Source organism: Rattus norvegicus, chromosome 16, assembly GCF_036323735.1.
Source record: "Rattus norvegicus strain BN/NHsdMcwi chromosome 16, GRCr8, whole genome shotgun sequence".
NCBI lineage: Eukaryota > Metazoa > Chordata > Mammalia > Rodentia > Muridae > Rattus > Rattus norvegicus.
Genome location: NC_086034.1, coordinates 17,656,453 through 17,674,089, shown reverse-complemented (window position 1 = coordinate 17,674,089; position 17,637 = coordinate 17,656,453). Strand labels below are relative to the sequence as shown.

Genomic DNA, 17,637 nt, shown 5'->3' with positions numbered 1-17,637 from the left:
TGCTTCCCTCCATATCCAGCCAGTCTTCCTCTGTGTCTCTCTAGGGCTGCTGAGAACCTGTTGGAGTCCCAACCCCCGGGGACCTTTCTTATCCGAGTCAGCCACAGCCATGTGGGCTACACCCTTTCCTACAAGTAAGGCCATGGGGAGGCTAAACTGAGGCTTCTGGGAGAGGGCTCCCATGCCTGAGAGGGTCTGCCCACATCTGCAGACCTGGCTGGAACACTGGGGTGGACCTGAGACTTTGCCTGAGGAAGGGGGCAGACAGAGATCTGAGGGTGGTCCCTGCCTCCTTCACCCGTCACCTGCAAGTTAGTCTGGATCCAGGAAGCCGGGGCTGCAAAATCCCGGACCCCAAACCTTGATTTTGGCATCTTAGAACATTCAAGGTGAAGCCTTCCTCCCTCCTTTTTTTTCTTCCTTCCTCCCTCCATTTCTCCCTCCTTCCTTCCTCCTTCCTCCCTTCCTTCCTTTCTTTCCTCTCTTCCCATCTGCCTGTTTGTGAGAGGGTCTCAAAGCCAGGCTGATCTTGAACTTGCTATGTAGTGTGCAGGTGCACACCTGTTCACCCAGCACAATGAAAGCTGAGGCAGAAGGACCTGGAATTCAAGGTTATCCGTGGCTACATAGCAGGTTTAAGTCTAGCCTAGACTACATGAGATTGTGTCTTCAAAATGAAAGGATTACCATCATTTTGCTCCTAATGTTTTAATTGAGACAGAGTCTCTCTGTGTACCTCAGGCTGGCCTCCAAGCCTCCACACTTTTCTTGCCCTCAGTCTTCCCAGCGCTGGGATGACAGGCAGACACCGTCACAGTTAGCGTATATCTGCTTATTTCATCCACCCAAGAACTTCAGCGATGGACCTTAGAAATCCTGTGTGGTGACTGGGGAAACTGAGGCACAGTGGCTGCACTGAGAGGCTGGTGCACAGGACAGCATCCCAACCCCAGCAGTATCTCCACAGAGCCGAAACCTGCTGCCGTCACTTCATGGTGAAGCTTTCAGAAGATGGGACTTTCGTCTTCGCTGGGGACCACGTGACCCACGCCTCTCTGGACGCCCTGGTCACCTTCCACCAACAAAACCCTATTCGGCCATACGGGGAGCTGCTGACCCGGGCCTGCGGGCAGGTGAGAGCAAGAGGACCCCAGCCAGTGGCAAGGGAGTGCCAGAGGTCTAGGCCCGGGCCACTCCCAACTGCCCACTGACCTTCTGGCCCTGCAGGTCCCCTGCTTTGCACTCCTAAGGATAGGAATGGCTTTCCTCCGTGGCTGGTGGGCGTAGCCTACCGATGTGAGCTGGACTCTTTCAGCTTCTGACTGATTTGGCCTAAACCTGCCATGGGAGGGGCTCTTTTCTCTGATGGCTACTGAGTGTGGCCTAAAATCTGCTGTAGATGAAGTTATTTCTATGGTCTGAGAATTGTAGGCGGGGCACTTTCTTCTGCGACCTGTGGGCGTGGCCTAGATGTTGTGGGCGTGGCCTGAGTTCAGAGCTCTGTTTAGGAGCCCCCCACACACACACCAGAGTGCTCTCCACAGTCCTCTGAATGCTGCTGGGTCTGAGCTCCATGACTCTTCCACATTTTCCAGAAGGATCCAGCAAGTGTGGACTACGAAGATCTCTTCCTATACTGGAATGCGCTGGTTCAGGATAATGGAAGGCAACTTCTGAGAATGGAAGTTCAAAGGCCTTCTTCCGGCTCACCTGAAGAGGTATGCCCTGAACACCTCTAACTTGGCCTGGGGCCAGGCAGAAACAGATGCTGCTAGAGCAGGCCCTTTCTAGAAAGAGTTCTCTTCTGTTGCTAGGTAATTTTTTTTTTTTTAATTCCAGTGATTTCCAGACTCTTAAGATAAGACTCCATGTTTCAGTCTCCTGGTGTGTGTAGCTCAGGGGTGGGGTCCTTGTCAGGAATATCCTAAGGCTCCAGGTTCTATCCCAGCCCCTCCGGAAGCACCCACTAGGTCTGCAACTTCAGCTCCTCAGCCTGTAGCTGCCTCTTCTGTTTGGATCATCAGCCAACCTGAGAACTTTTTGTGCTCTTCCATTCTGGGTCCTTCCTCCTCAGGGTCCCTCACCAGGGCCTTTGCACTAGCCTGGCTTCTTCTTTTAGACGCCCTTGTTCAGGGGTCTCCCTCCCTAGTCCCTGGATCTAGGGTCTCCATTGTCCTATGTCCCCTTCCCCCTACCCCCTACTCCCCCATCACCCCGTAGCAAAGAACAACTTCCGAATTGAGAGGCTCTTGTTTATTCTGGGTGTATACATCTCCTTTCTGTCTTTCCCATGCAACTTTGCAGTCCGGGTGGCTTTTTCTGCACTGCTGTCTTCACCCCTCCAAGACATGGTTTTGTTTGTTTCTGTTGAGACACGGTCTCACTATGTAACCCTGTCTGGCCTGAACTCCCTATGCACTCCAGGCTGGCTTCAAACCTGCCTCAGCCTCCCAGATGTTGGGATTAAAGGACCAGGTTCTTGAAGGAGCTTGACAATGAACTGTCAGTCTAGATGAGTAAATCAGCAGGCGACCTATGTGCCGTGGCTCCCTGAGGCTAGCAGGGCCTTTAGATGCCCCTGAGATTGAAGTAGTTGCTGAACTTCCTGTGTGGCGAGACGTTCTGACAGCAGTGAGGATGGAGCAAGCTGGTGTTCTGGGTATGTGTTTGGACACAAGATTCATCCTGGAGAAGGTTTCAGGGAGCTGGGATGTAAGGATGAGAAACCACACCAGACAGAGATTCAGGAAGAGCATTCTGGGAATGAGGGGGGCATGTGCAAAGGTCCTGGGGTTCTGTGTGTCTGCAGTGCAGAGTGGCAGAAGGCAGTAAGTATCTGGACCATTGTGGGTAAAGGCCTCAGGGGGTACTCAGTGACCCTACCCTAACCCCAAATGAGAAGAGTGGGGAGATGCTGATAATAGACACCTTCCCCACAAGCATGTTGGGTAATTCCACTGAGCCACACCTGCAGCCCAACTGTGTCTCTTGAGAAAACATCCCAGCCTTGGGACAGGTGGGAGAGCCATGCATAGAGATGGGAGATGGGGCAACGGTGGTGCTTAGAAGGTACGGAGATCAGGTTCTGAGGCAGCGTGGGGCTTTGCTAGACAGCTGGGCCTCAGGCCTCCCTGTCTCTGTTCCAGGCTTCTGAAGGGAAGCCATCCACAACAACTAAAGGAGAATCCGCATTGGCTTCCTGCTCCACAAAAGTCCTTTTCGAGGAGTCTGGACAGAAACTGTGGAAGAACCTGAGGTCCCTACCTCAGACCAGCCGGAAGGTGAAACAGCGGCTCACTTCAAACCTGTCGGCCATGAACCTGCTGGGGAATGCCAGGCGCGTGGCACAGCAACATCATAGCCCTGTGACTCGAGCGTTCAGCTGGGACAGTGCAAGCCACTCCGAGGACCCCTGTGCAGTCACTACCTCTCTCCAAAACCCCACACAGCCCGAGGCCCTGAGAGACAGAGAAGCCACCTTCAGGGACTCCAAGCGTGCCAGCTGGAGGGAGGCACTCTCAGGGGTCAAAGCCTGGCATGGAAAGGTGATAAGGGGCCTGTCAGCCCCGGAGCCTGCCAACTCGCCAGAAGCCCAGGGCTGGTTGCCTGAGGAATATCTCCCACCACCACCTTTTGCCCCTGGGTACTGACAGGACCTTCTGAGTCTTGGGTATTCATCTCCTTACAGCCAGAGAACTGTACTGAAGAGGTTAGGGGGCTGAACCCTGCAGGCACCAGCTGAGGGAGCCTAAATAATGGAATTACTGCTACCACTTTAGGGACCCGGTGAGGTGGCCCAGTGCATAGGAAGGTAAAAGAACTTTCAGCCACGCCCAACACCTGAGTTCTATCCCCAGGACTCCCACGGGGAGAGCTGTGGACCAACTTCTGGAGGACGTCCTCAGACTTCTACATACGTGTGTTAGCACACACTCGTAAGCCGATGTAACTTTAAAAGATGGCAGCAGAGACGTGGCAGGTTCAACAGGTGCCAGGCCTGTGCCGTGTGTCATCTCTCAGTATCGTTGGGATGCATGTCTCATGTTCAGCCACATTCAAATACAAATGTTTTTCCAGGGGTTGGGGATTTAGCTCAGTGGTAGAGCGCTTGCCTAGCAAATGCAAGGTTCTGTCCTCAGCTCCAGGGATGACATTTTTTTTTTCTGAAAGCTTTATGTCTTCTGAGGGTTGGGGAGATAACTCAGTGAGTAAAGGGCTGAGAGGACCTGAGTTCAATTCCCCCAAGCCCACAAAGATGCTGCAGTAGCGTGTGTGTGTGTGTCCTCAGAGCAGCTACAAGGAGACGGGAGGTGGCTGCTGCCTTACAGAGACCTTGCTTCCACAAGGTGGAGGACAGACATGCGGGCAATCCAACATGTTCCCGCCCACACTCACACACTAGGACACGCAGAGGAGGAGGGGGAGAGAGAGGGGATGCAAAGCAATTGCATCTGTGGCCAGGGGTGTGGGGGCAGCATTTGGGCAGCAAAGACAAGAGGTGTCAGGAGCCCAAAGCCAGCCTCGGCTTACCTGGAGTTTGAGATTAGCCTGGGCTACATGAAAGCTTGACTGAGAGAAGAAAAACTGTGAGACAGGCATAGTGGTACACACCAGTAATCCCAGCACTCCAGAGGCAGAGGCGGGAAGAGCTCTGTGAGTTTGAGGCCAGCTTGGTCTCCGTAGTGAGTTTCAGGGCTACACAGGGAGACCTCATCTAAATAAAAAGTGAAATGCATCTGTACTGAGCATGTGAAGTTCCTCTCTTGTCTCCCTAAATGGTCCAGTGTGTAAGACATCAGCATTGCATCACTAGTCCAAGTTATGTAGACATTTAAGGCCTATGGAAGGCTCTGCGAGGGTCCTGTGCAAATCTGCAGTTTGGATTCCTTGATGGGGAAGGCTAGCACCAATCCCTGATGCCACTGGGGACAACTGGACATGGCCTTTTCATGGTGCTGAGCAAATCTGTCACATACGGTGATCATCATTTTAAAGAAGAGGCTGAGGTTCGGGTGGTGAGGTGGCTTAGCCAAGGCTACAAATGTATGGAGGTGTCTGCCTGCACTGGGGGAGTCTTAGGCCTTCTCAATTTCTGTGTGCTCTGTTTAACACCAGAGTCAAGGTACCTCGGCCCACTGGACACCCACCAGCTGGGCCTGTAACTGCTGGTCAGATGTCCCTCCCTCCCAAGAAGTTAAAGAGTTGGGCCAGAAGCCTAGCACACAGTAGGGCATCAATACCAGCCTTGAAGAATACAGGCCCATGTCTAAGGCCCTCTAAGAAGCCACTTTGGGGGGTTGGGGATTTAGCTCAGTGGTAGAGCGCTTGCCTAGCAAGCGAAAGGCCCTGGGTTCGGTCCCCAGCTCTGAAAAAAAAAGAAAAGAAAAAAAAAAAGAAGCCACTTTGGGCTAGGGAGATGGTTCCTTGTAAAGTGCTTGTTGTGCACAGCATGAAGACCCGTTCCATCCCCAGAACCATTACGGTTGAAGTTTGGAATTCAGTGCCGGAGGGGCAGAGACAGGAGGATGTCTGAAGCTCACTGGCCTGCTAGCCTGCCCAAGACCAGCCTCGGAGAGGGGTTCAGAGAGAAGGGGTGTCTGGGAGCGGTGAAAAGAATGACTGGAGGGGTTGGGGATTTAGCTCAGTGGTAGAGCGCTTGAAGGCCCTGGGTTCGGTCCTCAGCTCCGAAGGGGAAAAAAAAAGAGTGACTGGAAGTCAAACCGTGGGTGTATTCAAGCTGACAGCCTGTGCTCTGCTTGTTCAGCTTTTGCAGTCTGCTTCTCTCTATGTCTTGTTTTCTCTCTGGAGATCTCTCTGTCTACTCTGCTTGCTGTCCTAAGAGATCTCTCTGTCCATGTCCTGCTTGTGTGTGTGTGTGTGTGTGTGTGTGTGTGTGTGTGTGTGTGTGTGTGTGTGAGAGAGAGAGAGAGAGAGAGAGAGAGAGAGAGTGTGTGTGTTCGCAAGTGCATGTGTGCTCACACATCTGTCTGTCTCCGTCTCTGACCTCCAAGCAGTTCTCTCTTTTTATCCTAAAATATTCTCTGGATAGGCCATCTCCTGTAGAACACAGGTCCAGTCTTTTATTCTACATATCAATCTAGTCATTTACTCCAATTCTTAAGAGACAGCAAGCATACATTTTTTTTCTTAACGTTGCAAAAGAATTCAGATATCTGACTGCCTTTATTACCATAAACAATAAGCAAGTTGAGTGGGACCCTGCCCTGCGATTACCATTTCTACCACACCTGCACCTAACCTCCATATATCCTAGGCTGGCCTTGAACTCAGGAATCTGCTTGCCTTTGTAACCTTCTGACAAGCTAGCTTATAGTTCAGCTGCCTCTGTTTCTTTAGATCTGTGAAGCCCCTCATATAATTCACATTGCATCCATATATTTTGCATAGTTGAGAAAATGTATACATACACACACACTCACACTCACACACACTCACACAGACACACACACACACACACACACACACACACACACACACACACACACGAACTCATGTATTTGGAATTCTTTTACATAAGACTAAGGGCTGTCCTGAAGGTCCCAAAGGTGTTTACCATTTCACTGAGACACAGACACACCTTCAGCTTCTGAACCCATGCTGTCTAATTATCATGGAGTCATTAATGTTAAGGGAAAGGACATTCCTCAGAGGACTGTGAAAATGTGTAATCATTACATAAACAAGCCTTACACCAGCAGCAGCCATCGACACTGTGGAGGTGTCACACCGGGGACCTGTCCCAGGGGTAGGAACCATGTCACTCTGTCCCAACCAGGGCCATACCAGGCTCGGCACTAGCCTACTTAGTGGATTCCAGACCTATGTCAAAAATTATCTGAACCAGATGGTAGTGTTACATGCCTTTGATCCCAGCACCTGGAAGGCAGAGGTGGCTCTCTGTGAGTTCAAGGCCAGACCGGTCTATAGACGGAGTTCCGGGACAGCCAGAGCTACACAGAGAAATGCTGTGGGGAGGAGAGTTTTGAGCTGGAAAGATGACTCAGGTAAAGGCACTTGCTGCTATGTCTGAGAACGAGTTTGAGCCCCAGCATCCATAATGGAAGGAGAGAGCGGACGCATATAAGCTGTCCTCTGACCTTCGCATGTGCTGTGGCAGGCACGTAACTCCTCCCCATCAATGACATAATAGAAAACTGTGGGACCAACTTCATGTTGATAGCCTCTGACATCCTCCTGCATGAGAGCACACAGGCACACATGCATATTCCCCCTAAACACAAAGGCACCTGCACAGGGTATGGATCGGCAGTAGGAATCCCCTGCAGAGATTAAAGCACTGTGTGATCTTTGATGTGCATAGGCCTCTCTGGGCCCATTTCGTGGTGAAGACAAGCAGTCCCTTCTCAGAGGAACACACAAAAGAGAGCCAGGGAAGCCCTGGGGTTTCTGTTCATCATCATCATCAATTGAGAGACAAGGTCTCATTATGTATCCCTGGTTAGACCACAATATCCTCTGCCTCTTGAGTGACAAAATTAAATGTGTGCTCCCCACCAGGCTGGGCCTGTTTTTATTAATTTTTGTTTTGCTTGGGATAGGGCCTCTCTAGATAGCCCTGGCTCTCTTGAAGTTCACCATGTAGACCAGGCTAGCCTCAAACTCACTGTGATCTGCCTGCCTCTGTCCCCTGAGTCCTGGATTAAAGCTGTGAGCCACCATTCCCCAGCCAAACCTATTTTCATTTTTAAGTGTTTTATGTGTGTTGGTGCAATTGCTCATGGAAACCAGAAGAGGGCGTCAGGTCTGCTGGAATGGGGTTCAGGCAGTTGAAAGTCACCACCATATGACTACCAGAAGCCAACCCAAGGTCTTCTCCAAGAGCAGCAGGTGCAGGCCCAAGACCTGGGGCCTTTAGTCACTGGGTGAGTGGTCTGGGAAGATTCAGGGTGCCTGGGCTGTGTGATGGGACAACTGCTTCAGCAGGTGGGTGCCCTAACCAAAAGACCCTGAAACAACCCTGGGCTCCTGGAATTCACAAGACATGGATGTGTGAGTGAAAAATGAGGCAATCCTATGCTCAGGCCTCTAGAAAGGAGCTGTGGTGTGGCCTTGGACTTCCTCCATAGGTGAACCGTGAGGTTCCTGCTCCTCTAGAGCTCTAGGTCGAAAAGTCGTCAGTTTGTTGTATGAATCCAAGATGGCAACCCACAGTGGGTGCAGCCACACCAAGGCCACACAGCAAAAGGCAGAGATCCCAAGGCAGTTTCAATTCCTGTTTATTCAGAGAGCGGAGTCGACATGGGTGAGGGCCAGGTCTTGTCCTCTGAGCGTGTCAGATGCGGATGTGGAAGGTGCTGTGTGCAGAAAGTAGAGGTGTCACTGACAGCTAACAGATAACACCCCAACAGGTCCCCAATATCCCCTTTCTATACTCAGGGAAGTAGGGACCCACAGGCATGTGAATGCCCCCCCCCAGAAATCACAGGGACTCACAAGCATATGAACCCCCAGAAATCACAGATGGCAGTTTTCCTCCCCCATGGGACTTATTGGGGGCAGGTGTGAGGCCAGAGGTCAACTTTGGGGTCATTCTGCATGTGGCCCCCACAGCATGTTCTTTAAAACATTTACCTATTTGTGCACGTGTGTGTGTGTGTGTGTGTGTGTGTGTGTGTGTGTGTGTATGCAGCAGAGTGTGCCGGGTCCCCTGGAGCTGGAGTTGTGGACAGTTGTGAGCCATCATGAGCATGGGGGTGCCTGGAACAGAACCACCAGGGCAGCCAGGGCTCTGGAGCCCCTCCTCCAGAAAACAAGACCTATGCTTGCTTTGGTTGTTTTGGTGTTTTGAAGATCCTGGTCCACTCGGTAGCCCATGCAGCCCTAGAATTCACAGTAATCCTCCTCCCTCAGACTCCTGGATGTCTCAACTATAGGTTTGTGTGCCGGCGTGCCCAGTTCTCCATGGGGACTGTGAGCACCGACCTGGATAATATTACATCCCAACTCCTTTCCAGACTCGGTTGTAGGACTAAAACCTGGTCGTTGGCTGCCTTAGAGCCTCATTTTATTCGTCTGATAAACGGAGTGGCTAGGCAAGTGATGGCTCAAGCCTTTAATCCCAGCACCTCAGAGGCAGAGGCAGGTGGATCTCTGTGACTTCAGGACCAGCCTGCTCTACATAGAGAGCTCTAGGACAGCCAGGGGAATTCAGGAAATGTAAGCAAAACCAAATCAAACAAACAGAAGGATGTAGCCCAGGTCATAGTCTTCCGACTGTGTTACCTATGAAACCAGCCCAGCCCTGTGACTGAGCCTCTGACCCTCTCCCAGGCTGCTGAGGACAGCTGTGTGGACCATTCACAGCAAAACTCTGTGGTAGTTGATGGAAATACTGTTTCTGTCCACAGGAGATGCTCACAGCTTTCTAGCTTCAGGCAGAGTGGGCTGAAGCCAGAGAAGCTGGGGCTGTTCCCTGAGGCCTCCGAGGACACAACAGAAGTTCCCGTCCCTGGGTTTGAACCTTCACCTGAGGAAGTCTGGGGCTCGCAGGATCATATTTTGGAAGTCCTCTAGGGACAGCCGCCCGTCATGGTCACTGTCTGCTTCATCCAGCACCTTCTCACAGACCAGGGTCACTTCCTCCACACTCAGCTCCCCACGGGTCAGCCTGGTCACTGTCTGCTCCAGGTCCCATGTGCAGATGTAGTTGTCATTGTTGAAGTCTGTGAGGCCAACAGTAAGGCTGGGGATACCGGGCAGCCGGAGGACATGCCTGTCCCCCATGCTTGGAACTGTACATGGGTACCCAGAACTCAATGCAGCAGGTATTGAGCGCCTACTGATTACCCCACAGCTTTGCACCCTGGGCACTGAGAGCCATTGAGCCAGTGTGACAACTGTTTGTTTTACTTAAGCAACACTTATGGCATACCAGGCACCGTGATGACTGAAGCATTTATGGAGTGCCTACTGCATGCTAGGCATTGCGATAGCTTTTTCATTCATTCAATTTAGAGAGTACTTACTGTGTGTCAGCCAGACACGATGAGTTTATTTCACATTTTTACTTGTCAAACATTTATTGAGTGCCTTCTGTTTACCAGTCTTTGGGATAATGTATTTATCTATCCATCATTCACAACTGATTGAGCATGCACAGTGTGTCAGGCATATAACTGTTCCTCACGTATCCATACATTCAGTAAATGTTTACTGGATACCCACTGTGTGGCATATGTGCTCATATTTTTGTCATTCATTCACTAAACAAGTATTTATTAAGCACATACTATGTGCCAGGCATTGTAATAGCTGCTTCTTATTAATTCAATGGCTCGTCAAGTATTTATTGTACGCCAGACCCTGTGGTGTGATTTTTCACTAACTCCCCCTTCACGTGCTGAGATAAGAAACAATATAAAAGGCTGTTTTCACATTACAGAGCTGCCTGGATGCTCCTGCTGACCTCCACAGCAGATGTGGCTGAGGTCATGAACAGGAGCACAAGTGACTCAGTCAACAGATGTCACCTGTGGGAGCTGTGCACTGTTGGGGCCTGGAAGAGTTGTATTGGTTCATTTACTGAGCACCTACTGTGTGTTGGGTACCATGGCATCATTCTTCATTGACTCACCTATGAGTATTAAGTGCCGACTATGGGCCAGACTCTGAGAAAAGTGCTGTTATTCCATATGCCCTCATTCAGAAAATACTGAACACCTATGTGTGCTCTGAACAGAGACAGATGGGGCCTCCGGGGTGGAACCCCACCTACAATCTCTCGGTGAGGGGCTGGGGGCGTGGCTCCGGAGTGAAACCCCACCTAAAATCTCTCGGTGAGAGGAGCTGGGGGCGTGGCTCCAGGGTGGAATCCCGCCTAGAATCGGTGAGGGGGCTGGGGGCGTGGCTCCGGGGTGGAACCCCGCCCAGAATCCCCTAGTGAGGCTGTAGATTCTAAGCAGAGGGCACAGAAGAAGCAAATGTCCTGAGGCTGGACGCATTTGATGAATTCACGGAAGGATGAGTCTGATATGGGTGGAAGAGTGTGCAAGGAGATCTGGAATAGGGTGGAGGCCAAGGCTGTGTAGGCATTGGAGTCCCTGGGGAGACAAGTACTCTATGGTTTCCATTGGTTCCCACCCCAGGGCCCTGCACGCACCATAAATCTTAAAAGCATAGTAGGCCTTCAGGTCCCGTGGAGCCATCTCACTCATCACTGAGAACATATCCAAGAAGTTCTCTAAGGTCATGTGACCATCCCCATCTTGAGAGAAAACCTGCGCAATCCTTTGGCGGAAAGGGTTATCCTGGGGACAGGAAGGCAGGTGTCTGCTCTGCGGGGCTCCTCCATAGCCCACAGATGTCACCCATGCCCCACCCCAGAACCCGGAGGCCTGGGACAGGAAGTCAGGCAACCGTACTCCTCACATCTGTACACCCTATTTCCAGTTCTACAAGATGCTGTGACTCAAGGAAGCCAATTAGAAGCTGACATTCATCTAGCAGAAGTAACAGACCTGGGAGGGGCATGTTACTCAAGCTAACCAATCGGATACTTTCTGAGCCCATAGATGGCCTGTGTAAGTCTTCTGATGAGTCTACTTGACTTTTCTTTTTTTTTTTTTAAGATTTATTTATTTATGTACAAGTACACTGTAGCTCTCTTCAGACGCACCAGAAGAGGGCATCAGATCCCATTACAGATGGTTGTGAGCCACCATATGGTTGCTGGGAATTGAACTCAGGACCTCTGGAAGAGCAGTCAGTGCTCTTAACCACTGAGCCATCTCTCCAGCCCCTACTTAACTTTTCTAATTTGTGTGTGTGTGTGTGTGTGTGTGTGTGTGTGTGTGTGTGTGTGTGTGTGTGTTTCCAGGATTGGAAACAGGGCTACACACATGCTGAGCAAATATTCTATCCCTCAACTATATCCTCAGTGTGTGCACACACTCCCTCTCTTTAATTTGTTTTTAGATGATTTCTTTTCTTATTATTTGATCACTACATTCACATATATTGTCCTTTTAAAATAAATTTAGGGCCTGGAGAGATGGCTCAGTGGGCAGGAGCACTGGCTGCTCTTCCAGAGGTCCTAGATTCAGTTTTTAGCACCCACATGGCCTCTCACAAGCATCCATAACTTAGGCATCCAACACCTTCTTCTGGCCTCTGCAGACACCGGGCATGAATGTGATGCACAGATATACACACAGACAAAGCATCCACACACATATAATAACATATGTTTAACGAATAAAAAACAATAAGCTAGGCTGTGGTGGTACACAGCTTTCATCCCAGCACTCAGGAAGCAAAGTATCTCACTGAGGCCAGCCTGGTCTATAGAGCCAGTTCTAGGACAGCTGGGTCTACACAGAGAAACTCTGTCCCGAAAAACAAAACAAAAAAGACCTGAAGCACACAAATCAAAGTAGTCTCAGGAAGTCCCTGAAACTGATAAGATTCACTATACTATCCCTGTCTTTCCCAAGAGCATATATACTCTAAGGACTACTAAAAGATGCTCTCAGACAAGCTGGGCTGCTTAAAAGAGGCTCCAACCTGAAGAGGTTTAGATCAACTGAGTCTTTTGGAAAGAATACTCTAACCCACTGAGCTGTCTGCAGGCTGTACAGTGAGCTCCCGTCCCCAGCTTTACGAGCTGTCACCCATGCTGGGGTGGGCTTTGGTAATGCACTTGTCTTGGATTCATTCTGCTCCTGTAAGGAACCTGTGGTAGTCTGAATAAGAATGGGCCTGATAGGCTCATATATTTGAATTCTTAGTCATTAGGGAGAATCACTACTTGAAAAGGATTAAAGGTGTGGCCTTGTTGGAGGAAGTGTGTCATGGGGTTTGGGGGAACTTTGAGGTTTGAATAGCCAGGCAGGCCTTGGGTCTTTTTCCTCCTGCAGATCCAGATGTAGAACTCTCAGCTACTTTCCCAGCACTGTGTCTGCCTGTAGGCTGCCATGCTCCCTGCCATGATGAAAACCAACTAACCCTCTGAAACTGTAGGTCAGCCCCAGTCAAATGCTTTCTTTTTTTTTTTTTTTTTTTTTTTTTTTCGGAGCTGGGGACCGAACCCAGGGCCTTGCGCTTCCTAGGTAAGCGCTCTACCACTGAGCTAAATCCCCAGCCCCTCAAATGCTTTCTTTTATAGGAGTTTCTGTAGTCATGGTGCCACCTCATAGCACAGTGACCAACACAGAACCTCATTCGTTCAGCAAGGTGGGCTCTGGTACTATCTGTCCTTTGGTCTGTAATCTGGGGTTAGTGCGTGTTTATTCGTGTTTCTCCAAGATAGGTGTCTCTTCTGAGTGACATCACAAAAGGTGTCAGGTACCCTGGAGCTGGAGTTGCGGCAGCTCCCCCCGACATACATATTCCCCTCCCACACACATCCCCCCCATACACACATATTGCCTTCTTTGCTGTTTCCAGTGCACACACACACACACACACACACACACACACACATCCCATACATTCACACGCATCTTCCTCCACATACACATACCACCACCACCATCACCATCCCACACACACACATCCCCAAACACACACCCACATTCCTTACACATATTCCCCCACACACACCTACATTTCCTACAAACATTCACATACACACACACCCCACACACACATCCCACACACACATTCACACCCCCCAAACATCCCCACATTCCCCACATACATTCATACACACACATCCCTACACCCATCCCCCTGACACACACACATACACATCCATATTCCCCACACACATTCACACCCCTCCCTACACACATACCTCACACACATATACACATACACACATTCCCCACACACATTCACACACACATTCACACCCACCCACCCATACCCACACTCCCCATACACAACATCCTCCCCTCCCTCCACATTCTGACACATAAACACACATTCCCCTATTTCCTCCACACATGTTTCTCCTATGATGAACATAATAAAGACATGCCTTCTAGACATGTAAACTAGATAAGTCAGATCTCACTACCCCCAGGGCTGCTCCTGATAACCTGAACCCAGTGACACCACACACTGGAGAAAAGCAGACATGGTGGTCCTAGAACCCCATGATGCCCACTGCACAGCGGCCAATAAGCAGAGACCGAGAACAACGTTCTGCTCTCCACATCTGGAGAGAAACCACCTTGGTCTGCCCCGTGGCTGGAGAATCTCCTCCAGGATCCTGGCCCTCAAATCGGAGACTTGTGTTGGACGCTGGACCTGACAATCAGCTAAGACACATCGTCACACGGGTGAGCTGCTTGGGGAGCCAGGCTTAGGATTGTAGTTAGGAACTTAGACGTGATCCTCAGCAGAGTAAAATACAACTTTTGAGTGTGTGAGTTCAAGACACAGTCTCTCTGTGTAGCCCTGACTGTCCTGGAATTTGCTCTGTAAACCAGGCTGGCCTTGAACTCAGATCTGCCTGCCCCTGCCTCCCAAGTGCTGTGTCTTTCTGATTTGCACAGCCCAGACTAGCTTCAAACCTACAGACACTTGCTTGCCTCTGACAGAGGTCTAAGTCCAACCAGGCCCCAGCCCATGACTTCCCTTTAACCTTGTCCTTCCTGTGTGTGTCTCTCAGAGCTCCAGTTTTCTTTTCTGTAAAATGGGGATATAGGAATGCAATGGAGACATCTTCAGTCTGTCTTCACTCTTTCCCCACAGCCCGGGATTACCTTTAGCTCCGGCATACTCCCGATCAGCTCGTAGGGCACCTTCACCTCGGGGCTGGTGGTATAGTCAAGAGGCACCAACTGAGGGGCCAAGTCCTGGTACCGATAGAACAGCCTGGTGTGGGAAGAGAGAAACCAGGAAAGGCTGGGACCCAAGAGGCAGAAGGGATTTGACCCTCTTCTTGAACACTGACTGGACTCACTCCACAAAGACGGATGCTGGGTCCCCAGAAGCCTCAGGCATGAATCTGAATCTTGAGTGCACAGAGCCCTGTCACCCTCCCCATAGACAAGGCCAAGGTAGAGCGAGGAAGGAGAAACAAGGTAAAAAGAAAGAACTTCCGGGAGGAAGGAGCATTGTTGTTGGGTTTAGAAGTAGGAGTAGGAGTTCACCAGGAAAATGGAGCTAGAAGAAGGAGGTGCCAATGGCTGATTATTCCACAGTCAGCGTTTGAGGGATCTAGGGTATAACCTATATACTCCACCATCACCTCGCAGGATCCTGCTTCTACTGCTCCTCCACCCCAGCCACCGCTTCCTTTGCTGTCTACGCTAGGCAGGCTTCCTCCGATGAAGCAGGGCACAGACAAGCAACTAATGTTCACACTCCTGATGCTTCTGCTCCCCGAGTGTGGAAGTGACGGGCTCGTGCTGCTTCTGGATTTTTTTTTAAAAAGGGAACATAGGAAACACTGACCACCACACATATAACCTTTCCGTACACATTCTTCACCTGCCTCAAAGAGACCACCTTTGATACCTCTGATGTCCAAAAGCTGCTAGGAACTATCTCAGAGGAGCAAGGATATCCATGGGTTTTCTCATGACTACATACTTGAGAATGGCTGGTAAGGCTCAGTCCTAAATCCCCGGGGTCCTGTGGGAGAATGTCGTGTTTACCTTTTCTTTAAAAGTATTTTTACAGTTACGTATTTATTTGTGTGTATGCTTCAGCTCAGGTGTTGAGGTCAGAGGACAACTTGTGGAAGTGGATTCTCTTCTACTATATGGGTCCTGGGGTTTGAACCCTGATCCTCAGGCTTGGCAGCAAGCACTTTTGTTTGCTGAGCCATATTGTGGACCCATAGAGTTGGTGTCTTTTTGTGGCATCCAGTGAGCTCCTCTCTCCTCCCAGCCTTGGTCATTCTGTTTAACAATCTGGAAGCCTGGGCAGTCAGAACACCACTTATCAGGACTCTGTCCATCTGCCCTGGGAACCGATGTCTTCCTTGCCCAAGCCTCAGTTTCCCCACCAGTAATCTGATCATGACGGCCAAAGTGACCTGCCAGCTGTCCTCACAGACAATAGGCTGATGGGTTAGAGGTGTACCCATCAATAATGGATGCCCTGTACCCACACAAGAGGGGCTCGGCCTGTTGCCCCACAGCTGAACCGCAGCCGGCTTAGGTTTCACGGATAATGGATCAACAAACAGAAGGATGACATGGGAGGTTCATCAGTGTCCATCCTGCTGGGCTCAAGCCAAGAACCTGCAGTCAGTCGCCCAGGAGCTGCCACCACCCAGCACAATCTCCTTTGTGCCCCTCACAGCTCAGAGCTGGATCTCAGCTCTGCCCTGCACTCCCAACCTCAAAGCGCCAATGCGCCTCTCCAAGGCACCTTCCATGGCTCCCTGACACCCTTGGGTAAAGGACAAGCTCCTCGATACAAAAACTCAGCCGGTGCGTGGCTCAGGCAGGGTGTGACTTCTTAGCCAGGCGTTTCTGCCTCAGTCCATGGACCTCCAGGCAACATCGTCATCGAAGCTTTAAACTCGATGGTGCTACATCTCAGCTCTCTTCATATTGCAAAGACGCTGAGCATGGTGCTACAGGCTTGCGATCCCAGCACTTGGGAGGCAGAGGCAGGTGGATCTGTGAGTTTGAAGACAGCCTGGTTTACAGAGGGAGTTCCAGGACAGCCAGGGCTACACAGAGGAAACCCTATCTCTCAGGGAAAGGAAGGAAGGAAGGAAGGAAAGAAGGAAGGAAGGAAGGAAGGAAGGAAAGAAGGAAGGAAGGAAGGACGAACGAGAAAAGGGAAATCAAGAGGATCCAAGACGGCAAATGACTCAAACGCCTAATCTGGTAAAGACACACCGCCTTGCCTGATGACCTGGGTTTGACCCCTCAGACCCACGTGGTAGAAAGAGACTGAAAGCTGAGTTCAGTCCCAGAACCCACTTAAAGGGGGCAGAAAAAAAAAATCAACTCTACAAATTCTCTTCTGACTGCTCCAAGTGTACCAGGGCACATTTGCACACTCACAAATCATGGCCCCCACAATCATATTTCTTTTTTTTTTTTTTTTTTGGTTCTTTTTTTCGGAGCTGGGGACCGAACTCAGGGCCTTGCGCTTCCTAGGCAAGTACTCTACCACTGAGCTAAATCCCCAACCCCTCACAATCATATTTCTTAATTGCAGCCAGCTACAGTGACACACACCTGTGATCGATCCCAGCACCCAAGAGGCAGAGGTAATTTTGAGGCTAGCCTAGGCCTTTCTCAAACAAACAAGACAGAAAGAACAATAACCAGAAGATTGCACAAAGGCCCAGCACTGACTAGAAAGTTGTTTTGGGGTATCATTTCCCTTCATCCCCCACTCACCTCATGATCTCCTTCCTCGTGAAGAAAGTACAGTCCTGTGGGGAGAGAAACCGGCTTGACCCAGATCTGCCTCCGGGTCGTCTCCCCATGTACCCCTCTAGGCAGTCCAAACCCACACAGATAGCCTGATGTCACAAATAGGGCTCTGAGGAGACTCTGAGCTGCCCGTATCCCAGGCCAAGCTGTGCCCGCCTGGCAGGATCCACCACACATGCCCACCTGGTATTCCTCCAGCTGCTCGTGACTAAACACAGTCTGCTTGTTACCCATGCTGCACACCGCAGCCTTGAATCCACCGGAACTGAAATTACAGGTGGCTCCTCAGGGGCATTTGTGCACA

The 17,637-nt window shown here is 50.5% G+C and overlaps 2 protein-coding genes across 9 annotated transcripts in view; one reads left to right on the top strand and one right to left on the bottom strand.

Annotated features, from left to right (window-relative positions):
- The window catches only part of Hsh2d (hematopoietic SH2 domain containing), a 22,429-nt gene extending 12,887 nt beyond the window's left edge, over positions 1–9,542 (top strand). Inside the window, exons 3-7 of one of the 7 annotated variants that reach the window (XR_005494527.2) lie at positions 45–134; positions 968–1,133; positions 1,596–1,718; positions 2,425–2,659; positions 3,147–3,284. Coding sequence is in view for 6 of the 7 variants with exons in the window: in NM_001271328.1 (NP_001258257.1) it covers positions 45–134; positions 968–1,133; positions 1,596–1,718; positions 3,147–3,650 (883 nt within the window). In the remaining variant the exon portion in view is untranslated. Of the gene's footprint in view, positions 1–44; positions 135–956; positions 1,134–1,595; positions 1,719–2,424; positions 4,746–9,389 lie in introns of those variants that run through there. The other 6 variants (XM_039094088.2, NM_001271328.1, XM_039094087.2 and 3 more) reach the window with 6 other exon arrangements.
- Positions 8,242–17,637, bottom strand: Cib3 (calcium and integrin binding family member 3). 2 transcript variants are annotated; one of them, NM_001191081.2, is made up of 6 exons: positions 17,517–17,637; positions 17,298–17,332; positions 14,691–14,802; positions 11,141–11,288; positions 9,509–9,704; positions 8,242–8,336 (listed from the first exon to the last, which is right to left on the bottom strand). In NM_001191081.2, the coding sequence occupies exons 1-6, from the start codon at positions 17,565–17,567 to the stop codon at positions 8,315–8,317; spliced, it is 564 nt and encodes a 187-aa protein (NP_001178010.1). In that variant the 5' UTR covers positions 17,568–17,637; the 3' UTR covers positions 8,242–8,314. The 2 variants fall into 2 exon arrangements, with proteins under 2 accessions (NP_001178010.1, XP_063131803.1); XM_063275733.1 differs by having other exon boundaries at positions 17,298–17,629.

Bases quoted from the DNA above. Each gene is read 5' to 3' on its own strand.
- Cib3 (XM_063275733.1), bottom strand. From the start codon at position 17,386: ATGGGGAGACGACCCGGAGGCAGATCTGGGTCAAGCCGGTTTCTCTCC. The intron at 9,705-11,140 runs GTGCGTGCAGGG...TTGGCCTCACAG, and splicing joins CTATGCTTTTAAGATTTATG to ACTTCAACAATGACAACTAC. The intron at 8,337-9,508 runs GTGAAGGTTCAA...TTCTGCACACAG, and splicing joins CGAGCCCCAGACTTCCTCAG to CACCTTCCACATCCGCATCT.